This window comes from Oryza brachyantha, chromosome 5 (assembly GCF_000231095.2).
Source record: "Oryza brachyantha chromosome 5, ObraRS2, whole genome shotgun sequence".
In the NCBI taxonomy this organism is placed as follows: Eukaryota; Viridiplantae; Streptophyta; class Magnoliopsida; order Poales; family Poaceae; genus Oryza; species Oryza brachyantha.
This window is the reverse complement of record NC_023167.2, coordinates 225319-240596: the sequence shown is the minus strand read 5'-3', so window position 1 is coordinate 240596 and position 15278 is coordinate 225319. Positions and strand designations below refer to the sequence as shown.

Genomic DNA, 15278 nt, shown 5'->3' with positions numbered 1-15278 from the left:
TATTGGAGTAATCAAATTACTTATTTTATGATATTATTTATTATTAATATGAGGGCTTTAGAAGAGTCTCCAATTAGTATATATAAATATATCAAAAGTACAATCATGTTAAAAAATATTGTAGTTGATGAAACACGTAGCATGCAAGTTAATACATTGGGAAATAAAGTATTGCCGTATAATTGTAAAATATCTTATACTATGGGGCGCAGCAAGCCATAGTATTATTTGGTTAATTTACGTGCATTCGACGAATTCGTCATCGCTGGACGGAGAGCGACGTGACGCAACGCGGCAGACAATGAGTAATTAAGCATATACAGCATCATGTTGCAGTGACTTCGGCCCAACACACCAATTCACCACATTTGCTCAGATAAAAGTAATTAAAACGCACACAATAATGTCAGCAAAAGCCGCAGGCTACTAGCTTTCTTCGTCAACGATAATGGTTGATCCAGTGCCGATCCCGAGCTCCATGAGAGAAGACGTGTCTTCCTCCAAGAATTGTGGCAGAGGGCATCCCTGTCAAAATTTTGCCTCGATCAGTCCCAACCATTCCTAGCATGAAAGCAACAAACTATCTCGTTACCTCTTCCTCAAGATATAATCTCAGTTTAATATCCTTCAGTTTAAAGAAGCTCTCACATAAAGATTTTAACTTCCCAACCTGTCACACCGCAAGCATAAGCAGTTCAGACATCGTGATTAAAAAAAAAACAGGAAATTGTGTTCTAGTATCGTCGTTGCAAGTTGGGACTAATGTCTCGCGTATGAAAGCTAAACACAACCAACCAACAAAAAAGGATAGCTAATACTCCCTCCATTTTATAATGTAACGTTTTATAATGTAAGAAGTTTTAGCTATGCTTAGATTCATCTATTAACCAATATATATTGTTTATATATACGTCTAGATTCATTGATATTTATATGAATTTAGGATACGCTAGAAAATCTCGGAGATAGTAACTAACCAACAAGTACTTACAGTAGTAGCAGGAGGCAGCTTTTTTGTCAATGGTTGCTTCTCACCCATAGATGGCCCAACGCATTTCAAGGTGATGCCTGCGTGGAAGTAGGGGGAAAAAAAATCTCACTTTGCGTGCAGACCATAGAATTCTCTTGCCTTAATTATAGTTCAACGGTATTAACTTATAAGCCCAGAAGACAATTTTTGATGGCCAGAAGTCCTTGAAACCGGTTTCTCATCCTCAATACCATGGCAGGCCTTCAGCTCAGCAAATCTGCAGGTGCATCACTATCAGGTATCTGTCCCAGCCTCCCATGTAAGTTAAAAATAACAAATAAAACTAGATATATAATACTAAACGTGAATAACAGGTATAGTTATAACTAATATCTCTTCTCAATCTTATAATCATATAGGCTGGAGTAGACTAGCTAGATCTCTAGTTAGTAAGGTCATGGTTCATGTGGTTAAATCATTTAACTAAATGTTTCCTTTGAAGCAATATAATGACACATGTGATGACAAATCCATGGGTTATATACCGATCATGTGGTGTGAAAAATTAACGTGAAATTACACAATCTTACCTAGGGTGCAGCCGTTTGACCTCCTCAGGATCATATGATTCCACCTTTCCCATAACAAGGCGAACATATCTATATTTTGCATAAAAATATCAGATATCGGAATTGCGATATTCTTTCGAGAAAAGTGGGCATACATAAATACAAGTGATACACTTTCTAGAAAACCAGAACAAAATTCCACAGTTGCCATGGATAAAAACACCTGCAAACAAAGGATGGCTAGCCATACACAGAGGCCTTGTGCGTCATAAAATAAGGTAAGGGGTTAACTGACCTTATCTCCGCTTCCCTTCGCTCACGCGGGCTTACCTGGATATAGAAAAGCAAGTTGAACATATTTGTACAACATACATGCTCAAGAAACACCCACGGACTCAACATACCTCACTGCCATTCAGTATTTTAACTTTTCCTAGTCGAGCGATAAGCACAAATCGAGGCACACCGCCCTTGGCAGGGTCAGCTATAGGATTATCAGAAAGCCTGACATCCTTTAGAAAAGTATATATTAGTATTCGCATGCTAAACCGTAACTAAAAAAATACAGTGTGCTGGACATCACAACATTCTTGTAAATTTAAGAGTATCTGTGTATCAAAACCTAATTTTAAGCTTTTAACTGTTCAAACCTCCTAGAAAAAGAATTGAACATCGGTACTAAATCCAGAGTAATAAACACAACCCATTAGAAAGAAACTTGCTTACCGTTAAACTAGGAAAGAGATTAAGTGAATCCACAGAAAGGAAGTCATCTATTTGGTTAGATCCTGAGGGATTTGAAAATGATCAGCAGAAGTTATTCTGAACTTACTTGAACTGGAGGCAGTCCTCAACAGAAAATATTGTGGAACACAATTTGTGGTGCATGAGAAATTTTCCCAAATCTATCTATACTACTTTAAATGTCAGTGATGGTGGCAGTGAATATGCCACCTCACTACTTTCTACAGTTTTTTTTGCAAATTAGCCTATGGTATTTCTTGATATCATAGAATAGTCCATATTTCGTTGAAACAAGTGATATTATAGTTGATAAAAAATTCCTATAACATTTTGTAATACATTTCCATAGCAAAGCATGGGTATTTTGCTAGTAGTATCATAATTTTGTAAAGGAATAGACAAGGGAAGCCAGATCGAAAAAAAAATACCTAAGAGAAGAACTCGTAATTTTTCAAAAGGCACAACAGCTGCATCACCAAGAGATCCTGGTGAAGGAAGATTGGATGGATATGCTACATGTTTTAGCATGTTCTTGTTCAAATGGAGCTGTTCCAAACTACACGAGAAAAAAAGGAAGGAAAATGTAAATATCTACAGCTCTGAACTGAAATGCAGAAGTAGCATTCACTTACGACAAAAGCTTCAGTGTACCTTCGTAAGTAAGATAGTTTCACAATTTCATCCCATGAATCAATGTGATTGTCTTCTAAATTTAAGAGTCGCAGTGTATGGAAACCTTGAACAATATCTCCAACTGGAGTCTAGACAAGCGGACAAATAATAGTTAGCTCTTCAAAATGTTTCTTAATGTACACAATGTTGAAGAAGGAAAACCTTGCACTGCAATGGAAAGGACTACCTATTAAAATTTTCAATTCACTTTCCAATTAGCCAGGGGAAAACTTTTGTGAGGAGTTTATGTTTTATTTAGGATGAATAACAGTAAAGAAAGCAATAGAGATAAAAGACATGGCAAAAAATGTACAAAAAAAATGCTAACCATGATTATCTTTATCTTGTTCGTCATTAGATGGAGTTCACTGAGACATAAAAATGGGAATTTAATCTTTTCAACCTGTTCACATAAATAAATATCAACTTATATTGTGATTGGCATCGACAAATAGAAGCTTCAGTGTGCCAGAAAAGGGGTATACCAGTTCCCATGTTACACCACAGTAGTTGAGAACCAAAACACGGATATTCTTGACAGATGAACTTTTAGTAAAGTCATTCTCCATGGTATTGTTTGTCAAATCAAGAACTTCCAGTGATGACAGAGCTTCACAGAGAGAGAATATATCCTGTGAGAGAACAAAACTGTTCAACCAAATGCCAAAAGAAACATAGCATTAACATCAGTTGTGAGAAAACATAACAAAACCATTGGAAGATTAGGATATCAAGCAAGTCATAGACCATGTACTGTCAAGTGAGTAAAATATGCTAAATGTGCTTTCAATTTAAGTGAGGTATAAAAGATAGGATAATGGGTGATGATTACATAGATTACTGATGCACATGAAAAGTATGAATGATCCAATACAGGGATATAACACTAGTATTAGACAGGAATTAAAACAAACATAAATTTGAATAGCTACAAACTTATGAATAATCAAGTTCAACAGCACAACATGGCACAATTCTAATGAAGTGAGATATAGCATACAATCTTTTCTGTGCCTGTTTCAATTTACAAAGTTGTGTATCTTATATCCATACTAATTAAAATATGAAAACCATAATTTCCCACGGTACATACTTGCCACGGAGAGAGAAGATTTCCTGTTAAATCAAGCTGTATGAGATCTGAAACAAGCAAAACTACTGTAAGTACTCATCAGCTCAGGATAAACATAGGACAAGTATGCATGACAGTCCAACCAGCAAATTTTTAAGGAAAAATTAGTAGTAAAATCATCCCTCCAATTTTCAGTGCCTACAAATGGCCTAAGAGAGTTCATACTTCACAATATTTTCAAACAGATAATGTAATGGTGATACAACTGGATTAGGTTCTAAGAACCTGAATAAGAAACCTAGTCTTAACCCAGAACCTAGAGGCTAGAGGTAATTCAGTACATGTCATATTGATAGGAAATATGACGAAATCCTTGTTGAGAACGAGGCCATCTGTGGGGTGAATACAAATTTAGTTTGCTAACGGAAACTTTAATTAAAAAAATGCAGTTAAAAGGTATTTCAACTCAGTTATTGTAGATACCAGCATTGTTTAAGTCTGCCAGTACATTGAGTCGCAAATTTAGAATCAAAGAATCAAAAGTGATACAAACACAGAGTACTTAAGTTTATCTCCCTTTTTGTTTTTGCATATTGTTAACATACTATAAAGCTTATTCCATTATCTCCTTTCCCATGACAAATTATGCACTGAACTGAATGATTTAGATGCAGACCCTTCATTGAACCAAACAAGATACAGTACATTGTGTTACCTCTAAGGAGGGTAGCACTACCAAGATATAAGATCAGGAAGCTTCATAGGTATCGACAGGTTACAAAACAATCAAATAAAAGAGAAAATTTAAGGAGTAAAGGATAGCAATTACTTGGAACCAAATTCTTTAGTTCATCTTGTGGCCCAATTGAGCTTACTCCCATGTAGGATACAGATGCACCGGTCAGGTCATTGAGATTTTTCAGTTTTTCCTGAACTTTGTTCTTTCCAACCAGTTCCACCGACACACGCTTCTGGCTTGTTGAGAAGACATACATTTCATCTGGATGCAGCAAGTTGTTTATACCGGGCATCATTATAAACGTATAGAAGAGTATGCATATCGCTTTTACATGACAACATAGATGCGTGAGGCAAACAAAAAAAAAGTTTTTCTTTTTTAGTGTGACCATTTCTGCAACCCTACTCTGCAATGCCCACTTGATAGTAGAGGATGTGCGAGGAGGAGTTTTAGCAAGAGATTAGGTGTGGAATGGAAAGCTGCTAGATTTGGATTTGGAAGGCCAAAGGGAGGGAGGAAGCGGACCTTGTTCCTCCTTGGTGAAGTCGTCAACACGGTAGCGGGTGCGGAGCGCGTCGGGGAGCGTGATCCCGGCGCTGAGCGCGGTGGGGCGCGCGAAGGAGGCGGAGCGTTCTCCTGCAGCGAGGAAGTAGCGGCGGCCGGCGAGCGAGCCGTCATGGCGGCCGCCAGCGCCGGCATCCCAGTCGACGCCCACCCAGTCTCCGGAGTGGCCTTCGACGGGGCCCAGATAACGCACTGTTCCGACGCGCGCGGGGTCGCCGGCGGCGTGCACGCGCTGGCCCAAGCGGAAGGCGACGGCGGCCATGACGTCGTGCTTGCCGAGAATGAGGCGAGGCGAGGCGAGGCCGGAGTTGGAGCTGCCGTTCATTTGGTTGGCCCATTTCACTGACGACTGCGGCCCAATTAGGTGTAAGGAAAAATAAATAAATAAATAAAACCGTTATTTCTTTTATGATAATAAAACTGTAACTGTCATACTATACTTATTAATAAGACTATCATTTTGTTACCACTTTACTTTTCGCAAAACTACAGTTTTATCATTTTTATATATTTTATAGGTAGCCCAACTTACACCAATATAAAGCAATATAAGTGTAATGATGGTGGGTCTAACCTATCATATAAACATGGTAAGTGGTTTTTCGATAAAAATTTTACTCTCTACGTTTTATAATGTAACATGTTTGACTTTTTTACTTGTAATGTTTGACTATTTGTCTTATTCAAAAAATTATGAAAATATCATTTATGTTGCTTGTGACTTACTTTATATTAAAAAAAACTTTAAGCACGACTTGTTATTTTTATATTTGTACTAAATTTTTGAATAAGACGAATGGTCAAACGTTGCAATCAAAAAAGTTAAACGTCTTACGCTATGAAACGAAAGTAGTATGAAACATAGCTAAAACGTAACAAACTAATAGTTTTAATATAAATAGTTGCATTTTTATGAAATTTACTCCTTTTATTGCAAAGAACATGCATACGCATATTATACTCATACGCCCAGACTCTATAGTCTCGTTAAGATCCCATTAGAAGTACACCTTCGAGTACATAATATTTGTGATCGCTATAGTTTTAGCCTACTCGATAAGGTTATACACTTACTTCTACATTGGCACACCACCGGTTTTTCCAAAAAAAAAAAAACAAAACCTTTATATGTCAAGCTTTAAATAGCTTCACAATCTTTAGCTAATGCATCCATGGCAGTAATAAATAAAAGAAAACCTACCATAACCAAACCACTTTGCACTATCACAAAAATATAACAATATTAATCATACAATTCAAAAAAAAAATATTGCAATCTAAGAAATTGACTGTGCTTAGTCACCTGTCAATGAAAAGTTATCTGTCCTTTGGACTCTTAAAAATTCCTTTTCAGCCGGCAAAACCTAACCCACTGGAGAGTTTCTGACTTGGGTTTATGGCCTGATAAAACGGATGCGAGCGCACCAAGAAAAGGAGCAGCCTTTTTCCTCCCTTTGCTTCGTTTGTTTCCTTCTCTTTTGTTTGGGTTGCCTTCTTCTTCTTGTGATCCTCCTCCCTCCCTCTAAAAGTCTCGCCTTTAGTTAGTTTCTCGCCCTCCGAATCCGTCGAGACCCAACTACCCACGCCATGAGCATCGAGTAGTAAGTTCCCTACGCGCCGCCGCCGCCGTCGCAGTCTCCAGTTTCCCCCCCTTTGTTGTGACTTGTGACCGTGACCAATGGTGTTTGCGTTCTTCTTGATGCAGCGATTACCTGTTCAAGCTTCTCCTCATCGGCGACTCCTCCGTCGGCAAGTCATGCCTCCTCCTCCGATTTGCTGTAAGAAAGCTTCCATCTTTCGCTCGGAAACATCTCTCTCTTTCTTTTAATCTACAGGAAGAAACAGAGTTAGTGCAATTCTCCGTGGTTAAGTTCTCGTCAAGTGACAATTTCTGGTTGTTTTTTTTCATACAGGACGATTCGTACGTCGACACTTACATCAGTACCATCGGTGTTGATTTCGTCAGTACAAATGAGAATTATCTTTTCTTGCTATTGATGGGTCGTTAATTTCTGCGGTTGCGATCATCAAACTGAATCAATTTTTGCTAACTTTTTCGCAATGTGTCACTTTTTTTCAGAAAATTCGAACCATTGAACTAGATGGGAAGACAGTTAAGCTACAGATTGTAAGTTCATTCTGACTATTTAATTCATGTCTGGGAATGGGTTAGGACGCATGATTTTTCATGTAATAAGGAAGGATTGTCCACGACCCAGTTGTAGAAACTGTGTAACTCAATCCATTAGTATGAATAAGGAATGCTTGGCCTGTGTCCTAGCATTATCCTGTCAAAACTCAAAACTTGAGGCATGAGGTGGTGTTTCCAATCCTGACCCTACGTTTATATGTTCTCAATATTCAAAAAGTGGGGCTAGTTCCAATAATCCAAAATTGTAATCTCGCGTCCTCATCTTTTCGCTTATGCTTATACTTATAAGACAAAATATGAATTTTTAACCTTAGATTTGAAGATAATTTGGGGGTTTTTCATCGTAGTTTATTTTTTAGCATTTGCCTTTAGATCACTAAGAACACGTGTATAAAAGTTTTATTCATAAATTATTTTTTCGTTTGCAAATATGTCATCTCATTATTATTATTTTTTTGAAAAAGCCAAACGATGACCTCCTCGGAGTCATACAATGACTCAAGGGTGTTGATGGGTGTGAAATCTAAGAATTTTGCCATCTGTGAAGAATATCTTGAATGATACAAATATGCTTTCTGAGTTGTTGACCTGCCATTTTCTTCCTATTATTGTTGGAGGGAGAAGGGACAGGAAATGGAGGCCATCTTGGCTGGCACTTTATTTTAAGCAGTTACCATGCAGGCATGCATTGACAATTACCCCTAACCTAATATGACGAACTGGACTGTTCAGCAACCTTATTTTTGGAGAGGGCCTGGTATATTTGATAGGAGAGGTTTTCAGGATATAGCTATGTGCAATAATTTTTTTTGCCGGGGTTGGCAAGGAAAGCCACCCGAAATTTCATTAAGTAGAGAATGCACAACAAAGTACAAATGACCAGAGGTCGCGGAAGAAAAGAATGGAGGGAGTGGCTTAGAGCCAGAGATAGCTTATAGTAGGGCCCCTAAAGAAAGGCTTAGAGTTGAGATAGCTTGATCTTCTTTTTTTTAAAAAAAATAGATACCTTATAGTTGGGGCCCTTAAGAAAAACTTAAGAGTTGGGACAATGTAGATGCCAAGGAGCTAATTTACGGCGTCAGTTCACATTAAACTTATGATTGCACATGCTTGCCAAGTAGACAGTTTTGCTACAAACAATTGTAAGTTATCCTATATTTCAAAAGAAAAACACAACTGGAGGTTATGGTCTTAACGTTTATTTGTTTTGGGACTTTTGATTTGTCATGTCTTGTATTGATTTACGAGATCTACTGTGTTTGTTCAGCCTCCAGTTATAATGATGTTGTGTTTCTTTTTCAGTGGGACACAGCAGGTCAGGAGAGGTTCAGGACTATAACAAGCAGTTACTATCGGGGAGCTCACGGAATTATTGTAATTCCGCTTGACATTTTGGAATTTATGTGATATTTACAATCTTACATGGATTTTTTAGCTGTGCTGTTTTTCTTCCCCAATGTAGTACAGCAGTTTAAAATTGACTGAATAGGTTTATAATTTACTAGAGTTGTTACTGAATTGAGTTTCTTCCTTCTTCCTTTTGCATTATATATTGTACTCTACTTTTCAAGATCTAGACCTCAATACCTCTTATGATGCTTTTTCAGATTGTTTATGACGTGACAGACATGGAAAGCTTCAATAATGTGAAGCAGTGGTTGAGTGAGATTGATAGGTATGCCAGTGACAGTGTATGCAAGCTTCTAGTTGGGAACAAGTGTGATTTGGTTGACAGTAAGGTTGTTGATACAGAAGAAGCCAAGGTAATTTAGTTCTAAAGAAGTCACAGGCAATTTTAGTCATAGTACAAATTACGTATTTAATTTATGCAGTCATAATATGGTACCAATGTCATATTCACTGATTGTTGCTGCCATCAACTTATCACAGACTGTCTGTTATTAGAATGCATACATTTAATGTGGTTTCCATCATTCTGGCTAGCATCTAATTATGTTTATGTGTCGAACATAATTGTCAAGAAATGTTCACAATTGAAGGAACAGTGCATACATGGCTGCAAATAGTGGCGAATGTAGAATGAAAGTAGAGATGGGGCTCTTATGTTGAACCGATAACACAAGATATTTTTTGCACTAGTTTAATTATCACAAAATTTCATATTAGTACTAAGATGAAAGAAATATTCTTTTAGTACTGATAATCAAAATTATTACTTGGCAGTTTATACCTAAAATATAAAGATTTTATTTTATTTTTCCTATTTTGCTATGGCCTACGCTAGCAGACCTCAAGAGATAGAGTCTAAATTAGTAGGAAGCTCCATGGTCAAATAAGCTAGTTAGCCAACCAGGCGGTCGCCTTCTTCCTTGCTCCTCTTCTGCAGCCTAATGCTTCTGCTTTGTGCTCTAGAATTCTATTCTCTGTTTGGTTGGATCCTTGGAGCTGGGTTCTAGCCCCAACAGTAAAATCTCCCCTGGTTGCAAAAAAAGCATATAAAAAAACACTATGTAGTATGTACCTCCTTCATTTATTGATTTATATCTTTATATGTTCTTGATATATTTCTTCCTGAATGCATTTTCAGCCTTTGCTCTTCAGGACTAAACTATTGGTGTTAATTTCAGGCTTTCGCAGAGTCATTAGGAATTTCTTTTCTTGAGACAAGTGCAAAGGAATCCATCAATGTGGAGGAAGCTTTCTTAACCATGTCATCAGACATCAAGAAAAGGTGGAGAACCATATTTTTCCCAGCCAATTTTGAACTCTTTCTCATATTTTCAGCCACATCCTTTGCTTATGTTTATACTTATGCTTGTAAGCCAAAATTTGAATTTCGAAGCTTAAATTTAAAGTTGATTTTGTGATTTTTTTCATCGTAGTTTATTTTTCAACATTTGTTTTTAGATCGCAAAAGTATCTCCAAGAGAAAGGTCAAACGACTCTCTATACTAAGTTCTAGTATATTGAAAAAATAGCCTCTAAAAGACTACTCGTATGACTTGTCATGCAAATTTGGCAAGTCTCCCTCCGCCAAGCTAGATGGCTATTTGTAGGTTCCATAGGGATGGCCTACACTTAATAGAGAGTGGATATAGAAAGTCTGTCGGAGGTGTTGGAGTTTTCAAATTTTAAATAGTGATAGCTAACATTAGGATTTGAAGAGTGCGGATAGAGAGTTTGCTGGAGTGCACATCAATGGCGAGATTGAGATTTGGAGAGGCAATTTTTAACCAATGCTCTTGGAGATGCTCTAAAAACACATATATAAAATTTTTATAAATTATTTTTCGTTTGCAAATATGCATTTTCGTTTTTTCACTCAAAAAGCCAACTGATGACCATATATTGTCATGGATCTTTCCATCTTTAGAAATCCAGTCAACCATAAAATTTGATTTCCTGGGTTGGTAGTTATGGCCATTTTTGTGGATATCACTTTGTTCTTTATTAGTTAAATGGATGATGGATGAAACTGAGTTCATAAAAAATTATTCGTGGAGCACAAATGAATGATTAGACATTAGAAAATCAGAAGGTTAATTTAAAAGGGTTTTTAAGAAATGCTGATGAAAAAACTTTTTATTAGAAATCACAACATTTAATAGCTTGAGGAAATGTGCCAGCAATAATGCCAAAAAGAACATGACCAACTTCATGATGAATAATAAATGCCGATGATAGAGTTTATGTACCTTTTGTAGTTCCTTTCCGTGCCTTTCAACAATGGTGAGAGGTCTACCTGACTGACTACTAAATTTCCTTGCCGTGCAACCTCTGCAGGATGGCAACCCAGCCTGCCGTGGAGAGGAAACCAACTGTCCATCTTCACATGAGAGGGCAGCCCATTCAACAAACCAGCAGCAGCAGTAGCTGCTGCTCATCATGAACTCAAACAAGAGGCCGTTCCTTTCATGGCACTAGTACTTAGCCAGAGGTTGGAGAGGATTCATCACAACGCTGGAGAAAAAGCATTGGATTGGATACTTTAGCATTACATAACCATCATGCGTGCAGAAAGTGTTACTTGCTACAGTTTGTTGCGACGTGATATCATCAGTGCTTATAAGCCTAATTTTAATATATGATACATGTTGTTGGATACTTGGAACCGATCATGATGCTTGAGCTTGATGCAAGCTTGTCACTCTTGTAAATTGCCTTCGTTTGGAAGCTTGTCAGTTTCTGCTCATTAGCAGGATGTTGACAGATGCAGCCCTCAAAAATGGACAAGAGTAATGCAGGAGGAACCAATGATCTTGACATGATATATAGTAATTAACTGCTTTAGGTAGTAATATATATGACTGTCAGGTATAGCAAGGTAAATATCTGACAAAATGAATCAACGAAGCTTTAAAACTTTAAAAAAGAAGGAACAATCACAAGCACCACACAAGGTACACCAAATGACATCTGAAACTGAAGGATCGGTTCTAAGCTGAGCAGCATTGCTTCTTTTCACTATTGGCATCACCGGCGGCCACATTGATCGTCTTCCCTTCTTTGACAGCCCCGGCGGCACCTCCCCCGGCTTCATCTGACGCCACGGGCTTCTTGCTGATGGACCTGTAAATGTCACCAAGAATCAGCTGGAATGCCTCCTCCACATTTGTGGCCTCAAGAGCTGAAGTCTCGATGTAGGACAGCCCTTCTGCCTCAGCAAACTTGTGTGCATCATCGGTCGCGACGGCCCGGAGGTGCTTCAGATCGGTCTTGTTGCCAACGAGCATGATTCTAATGTTTGCGTCAGCATGGTCGCGGAGCTCCTTGAGCCACCGGCTGATGTTGTCAAAGGTTGTAGGCTTGCTCACGTCGTAGACCAACACTGCTCCTAGAGCTCCACGGTAGTAAGCACTGGTGATAGCTCTGTATCTCTCTTGCCCTGCAGTATCCCAGATCTGTGCCTTGATTATCTTCCCCTCCACCTACATCAAGTGAAGTCAAAGATTCATGCATTCAGTTTCTACTGCATGTGTTATCCTACATACTTACATTCAATAGAGATAACTACTGTAATCAGTTGCCACAAGAACTATTCCAAAAAAAAGAGAGAGAGAATATTGGGAGGAAACCTCAAATTGAAACTTGGGAGGAATGTGGATTGGCTGCAATTGAAGGCGAAGCAGCAAGTATAAGAAGGATGCATATATAGGCCACTGGGAGTTTATTTCTTTGTCGTGGTAAGTTAGGTGGTTTTCTTAAACTGAACAATTGAGTACATTCTGACTAGAACTGCAACCTATTGGAATATCTGCAAAGAAGCGAACATGGTGTCACAGTCTCTTGTCTAATTTCAATTTCTTGGTCGGTACGTACTGTATACGGAGTATAACAAGTGTTTTGATGGTCATGAGCAGGTCAAGCCTCACAGCTAGAAACTGTCAAACCTAGCAAGTACAATAAGAAAGAAACAAACTTTAAGATGTGCGAATGAAACTCTATTGCTTTTCTTCAAATGAAAAGAAAAGGCAAACTATTACTGTGGAGAGAGAAACAAGCAGCTAGTACTTGCTAAGTCAGCTACAGAATTGAGTGTGACGCTGAGATTAGCGCGTACTAATGGTGGTGCAGTTGGGTTATGGCCAATCAGGGTATCACACTCGATCCCATAAGGCGCACACGCAGCTGGCATCTCGTCATCATCCACATGTATGTGACTTCACTCGTTGCTCCTAGCTGGCTATTATTATTTTCATCTGCTTCTTTCTAAAAGAAAAATAGCTCACTGTTTTTACTGAGGAAGGTGGTGTGAAATTGATGAATCTGGTGATAGTTAGATCATGGTTGAGCAGCAGCATGGAAATTGAGAGAGGGAGAGAAAAGAGGACGAAAAGGGCGGAGGTAGATCTAGCTAGCAGAGCAGCTCATGACAGGGGATTGCAGATTGGTAAGGAAGAAGAGAAGGAAGCTAGCATGGATCCCTGATCTGCCGCCATGAATTTCCTGGTTCCATCAATTGGACATTCTTGCAGAGAAAAGACCCGATCTAGCTAGACGATAGCACAAAGCGGCAGATCCACGCGCGCGCTCGCGAGAGAGAGAAAGAAAAGATGGGTTCTTGCAGCATGGAATCCATCCCATCCATGGAGGAAGAAGAAAAGAAAGGAATAGGGACGTACATGGAGCGTGCGGGTGGCGAACTCGACGCCGATGGTGGACTTGGACTCGAGGCAGAACTCGTTGCGGGTGAATCGGGAGAGGAGGTTGGACTTGCCGACGCCGGAGTCGCCGATGAGCACCACCTTGAACAGGTAGTCGTACTCCTCCTCCGCACGCCGCGTCCCCGCCATTAACCTCCTTCTAGCTCTACCTAGATCGCTAGCTGCCTATGGCTTCCTCTCGTCGTCGTCGTCAAGAACTCCTCGACTGGGCTACTCTGCTCTGCTGTGCAGCTTCTACCTCTAGTCTAGATCTCCATTTCTCCACTCCACTTCACAGCCGACCCAAACCTGCCACCGCCGTTCCTTCTCCCTCGAGATTCGTGCTGCTGATTTGGCACTGTCCTCGTTTACTTACTTGCCTTGAGGGCAAATTTAACATCATGCCAGGCACCAATTAACTTTGCTGTTGATGCTACTACTAGTAGAAATAAATTGATAAATACTACTACAGCTATAAAGGTTGTTAATTTAAGATGCATCCCTGTGGCTGTCTTTTAACTCTTCCTCATCAGGACATATGACAATCACAGGTTACATGTGACAAATGATGTGTATATATATATATATATATATTTCACTACCTTCTACTATAAAAAGTGAGAGGGTATATCTCAATTCATTGGATAACAATATGGATGTGTATTAAGCTCTTATGATCTACTCAAGTAATTATACATTGCGTAAGTAATCCTTACGGAAGTCCAAAACATAAGCTATCTATATGTAGAAAGACTACCCACAAGGAATAAAAAATTCACCATTTTCCATTTCCCTTGCATTGTTAGCCCCTGTTTAATTTTCAAAAACTTTTAAGTTCATTTGTCACATCGAATTTTTGGATATATATGTGAGCATTTAATATAGTTAAAAATAACTAATCGCACAGTTTAGAAGAAATTTGTGAGACGAACCTTTTAAGCCTAATTAGTCTATGATTAGCCATACCTGCTACAGTAACTCACATGTGCTAATGATAGATTAATTATATTTAAAAAATTTATCTCGTGGTTTTCTGACACCCTATATAATTAGTTATCAAAATTGTTTTCCGAAATCCAGTCAAATATCCAATATGACACCATATCTGTAGATTTTCACGAACCAAACAAGCCCTTATTTTATCTCCTTCAAAAATAACTTTCAAACGTGAGATTCACAATAGTGCCCTCTCTACCATATACATGGTGAAGATTATTACGGTACATCTCAAAGAGAAGCAACATATGGTTGGATTGAGTCATATACATTGAGGATAATCTAATATATTGCTATCACTTGATTTCAACTGTATGCACATCGACTACTCTTTTTTTTTCATTCTGAAATGTAGCATATACTTGACAAAATGCAGAAAATGGGGTATCACATATTGACTACTCCCTCCATTCTGAAATAAAGATATTCTACATCGTTCTAAGGTTAATTTGCCCAAATTTGACTTAATTTATAGTAAACCTATTAGCATTAACACAAAATAAGTAAGCTATAGAAATGCATTCAACGATAGATTTAACACTAATTGAACTCAGTCTATAGTTGAGGGAGCCAAAATGTACTTTTCTTTTTCCTTATTAAGTAGCAATGTAGAAGATTAGTGCAAAGAGTTGATGGGCTTTCGGCCTGCTTGCTGCTGGATGGGCTGGGCTGGGCTGGGCTGGGCTGGGCTGGACG

At 38.5% G+C, this 15278-nt stretch overlaps 3 protein-coding genes across 3 annotated transcripts; 1 reads left to right on the top strand and 2 right to left on the bottom strand.

Moving 5' to 3' along the window:
• Positions 1-282: 282 nt before the first annotated feature.
• LOC102711154 (tubulin-folding cofactor E) lies at positions 283-5594 on the bottom strand. The gene is made up of 15 exons (XM_006653885.3): positions 5292-5594; positions 4857-5027; positions 4049-4095; positions 3441-3587; positions 3284-3358; positions 2935-3044; positions 2712-2839; positions 2266-2327; positions 1944-2051; positions 1835-1869; positions 1561-1629; positions 1156-1247; positions 992-1068; positions 593-670; positions 283-525 (listed from the first exon to the last, which is right to left on the bottom strand). Exons 1-15 carry the CDS (start codon positions 5590-5592, stop codon positions 427-429), a joined length of 1599 nt encoding a protein of 532 aa, XP_006653948.1. The 5' UTR covers positions 5593-5594; the 3' UTR covers positions 283-426.
• A 1186-nt stretch (positions 5595-6780) lies between these two features.
• On the top strand, positions 6781-11590 carry LOC102710873 (GTP-binding protein YPTM1-like). Its single transcript, XM_006653884.3, has 8 exons — positions 6781-6931; positions 7036-7108; positions 7244-7291; positions 7411-7458; positions 8785-8856; positions 9090-9245; positions 10071-10174; positions 11227-11590. The coding sequence occupies exons 1-8, from the start codon at positions 6918-6920 to the stop codon at positions 11330-11332; spliced, it is 621 nt and encodes a 206-aa protein (XP_006653947.1). The 5' UTR covers positions 6781-6917; the 3' UTR covers positions 11333-11590.
• Positions 11591-11710: 120 nt separating this feature from the next.
• LOC102710588 (ras-related protein RABA2a-like) lies at positions 11711-13859 on the bottom strand. The gene is made up of 2 exons (XM_006653883.3): positions 13566-13859; positions 11711-12371 (listed from the first exon to the last, which is right to left on the bottom strand). Exons 1-2 carry the CDS (start codon positions 13734-13736, stop codon positions 11880-11882), a joined length of 663 nt encoding a protein of 220 aa, XP_006653946.1. The 5' UTR covers positions 13737-13859; the 3' UTR covers positions 11711-11879.
• Positions 13860-15278: the final 1419 nt, after the last annotated feature.

Excerpts from the sequence above, each read along its gene's own strand:
- LOC102711154 (XM_006653885.3), bottom strand. The coding sequence starts at position 5,592 with ATGGCCGCCGTCGCCTTCCGCTTGGGCCAGCGCGTGCACGCCGCCGGC. Across the intron at positions 1,870-1,943 it reads AAATACTGAATGGCAGTGAG|GTAAGCCCGCGTGAGCGAAG; the intron begins GTATGTTGAGTC and ends TTCTATATCCAG. Across the intron at positions 1,069-1,155 it reads ATTGTCTTCTGGGCTTATAA|GCATCACCTTGAAATGCGTT; the intron begins GTTAATACCGTT and ends ACTTCCACGCAG.
- LOC102710873 (XM_006653884.3), top strand. Across the intron at positions 7,292-7,410 it reads GTACCATCGGTGTTGATTTC|AAAATTCGAACCATTGAACT; the intron begins GTCAGTACAAAT and ends ACTTTTTTTCAG. Across the intron at positions 7,459-8,784 it reads AGACAGTTAAGCTACAGATT|TGGGACACAGCAGGTCAGGA; the intron begins GTAAGTTCATTC and ends TTTCTTTTTCAG.
- LOC102710588 (XM_006653883.3), bottom strand. The coding sequence starts at position 13,736 with ATGGCGGGGACGCGGCGTGCGGAGGAGGAGTACGACTACCTGTTCAAG. Across the intron at positions 12,372-13,565 it reads TCGCCACCCGCACGCTCCAT|GTGGAGGGGAAGATAATCAA; the intron begins GTACGTCCCTAT and ends CACTTGATGTAG.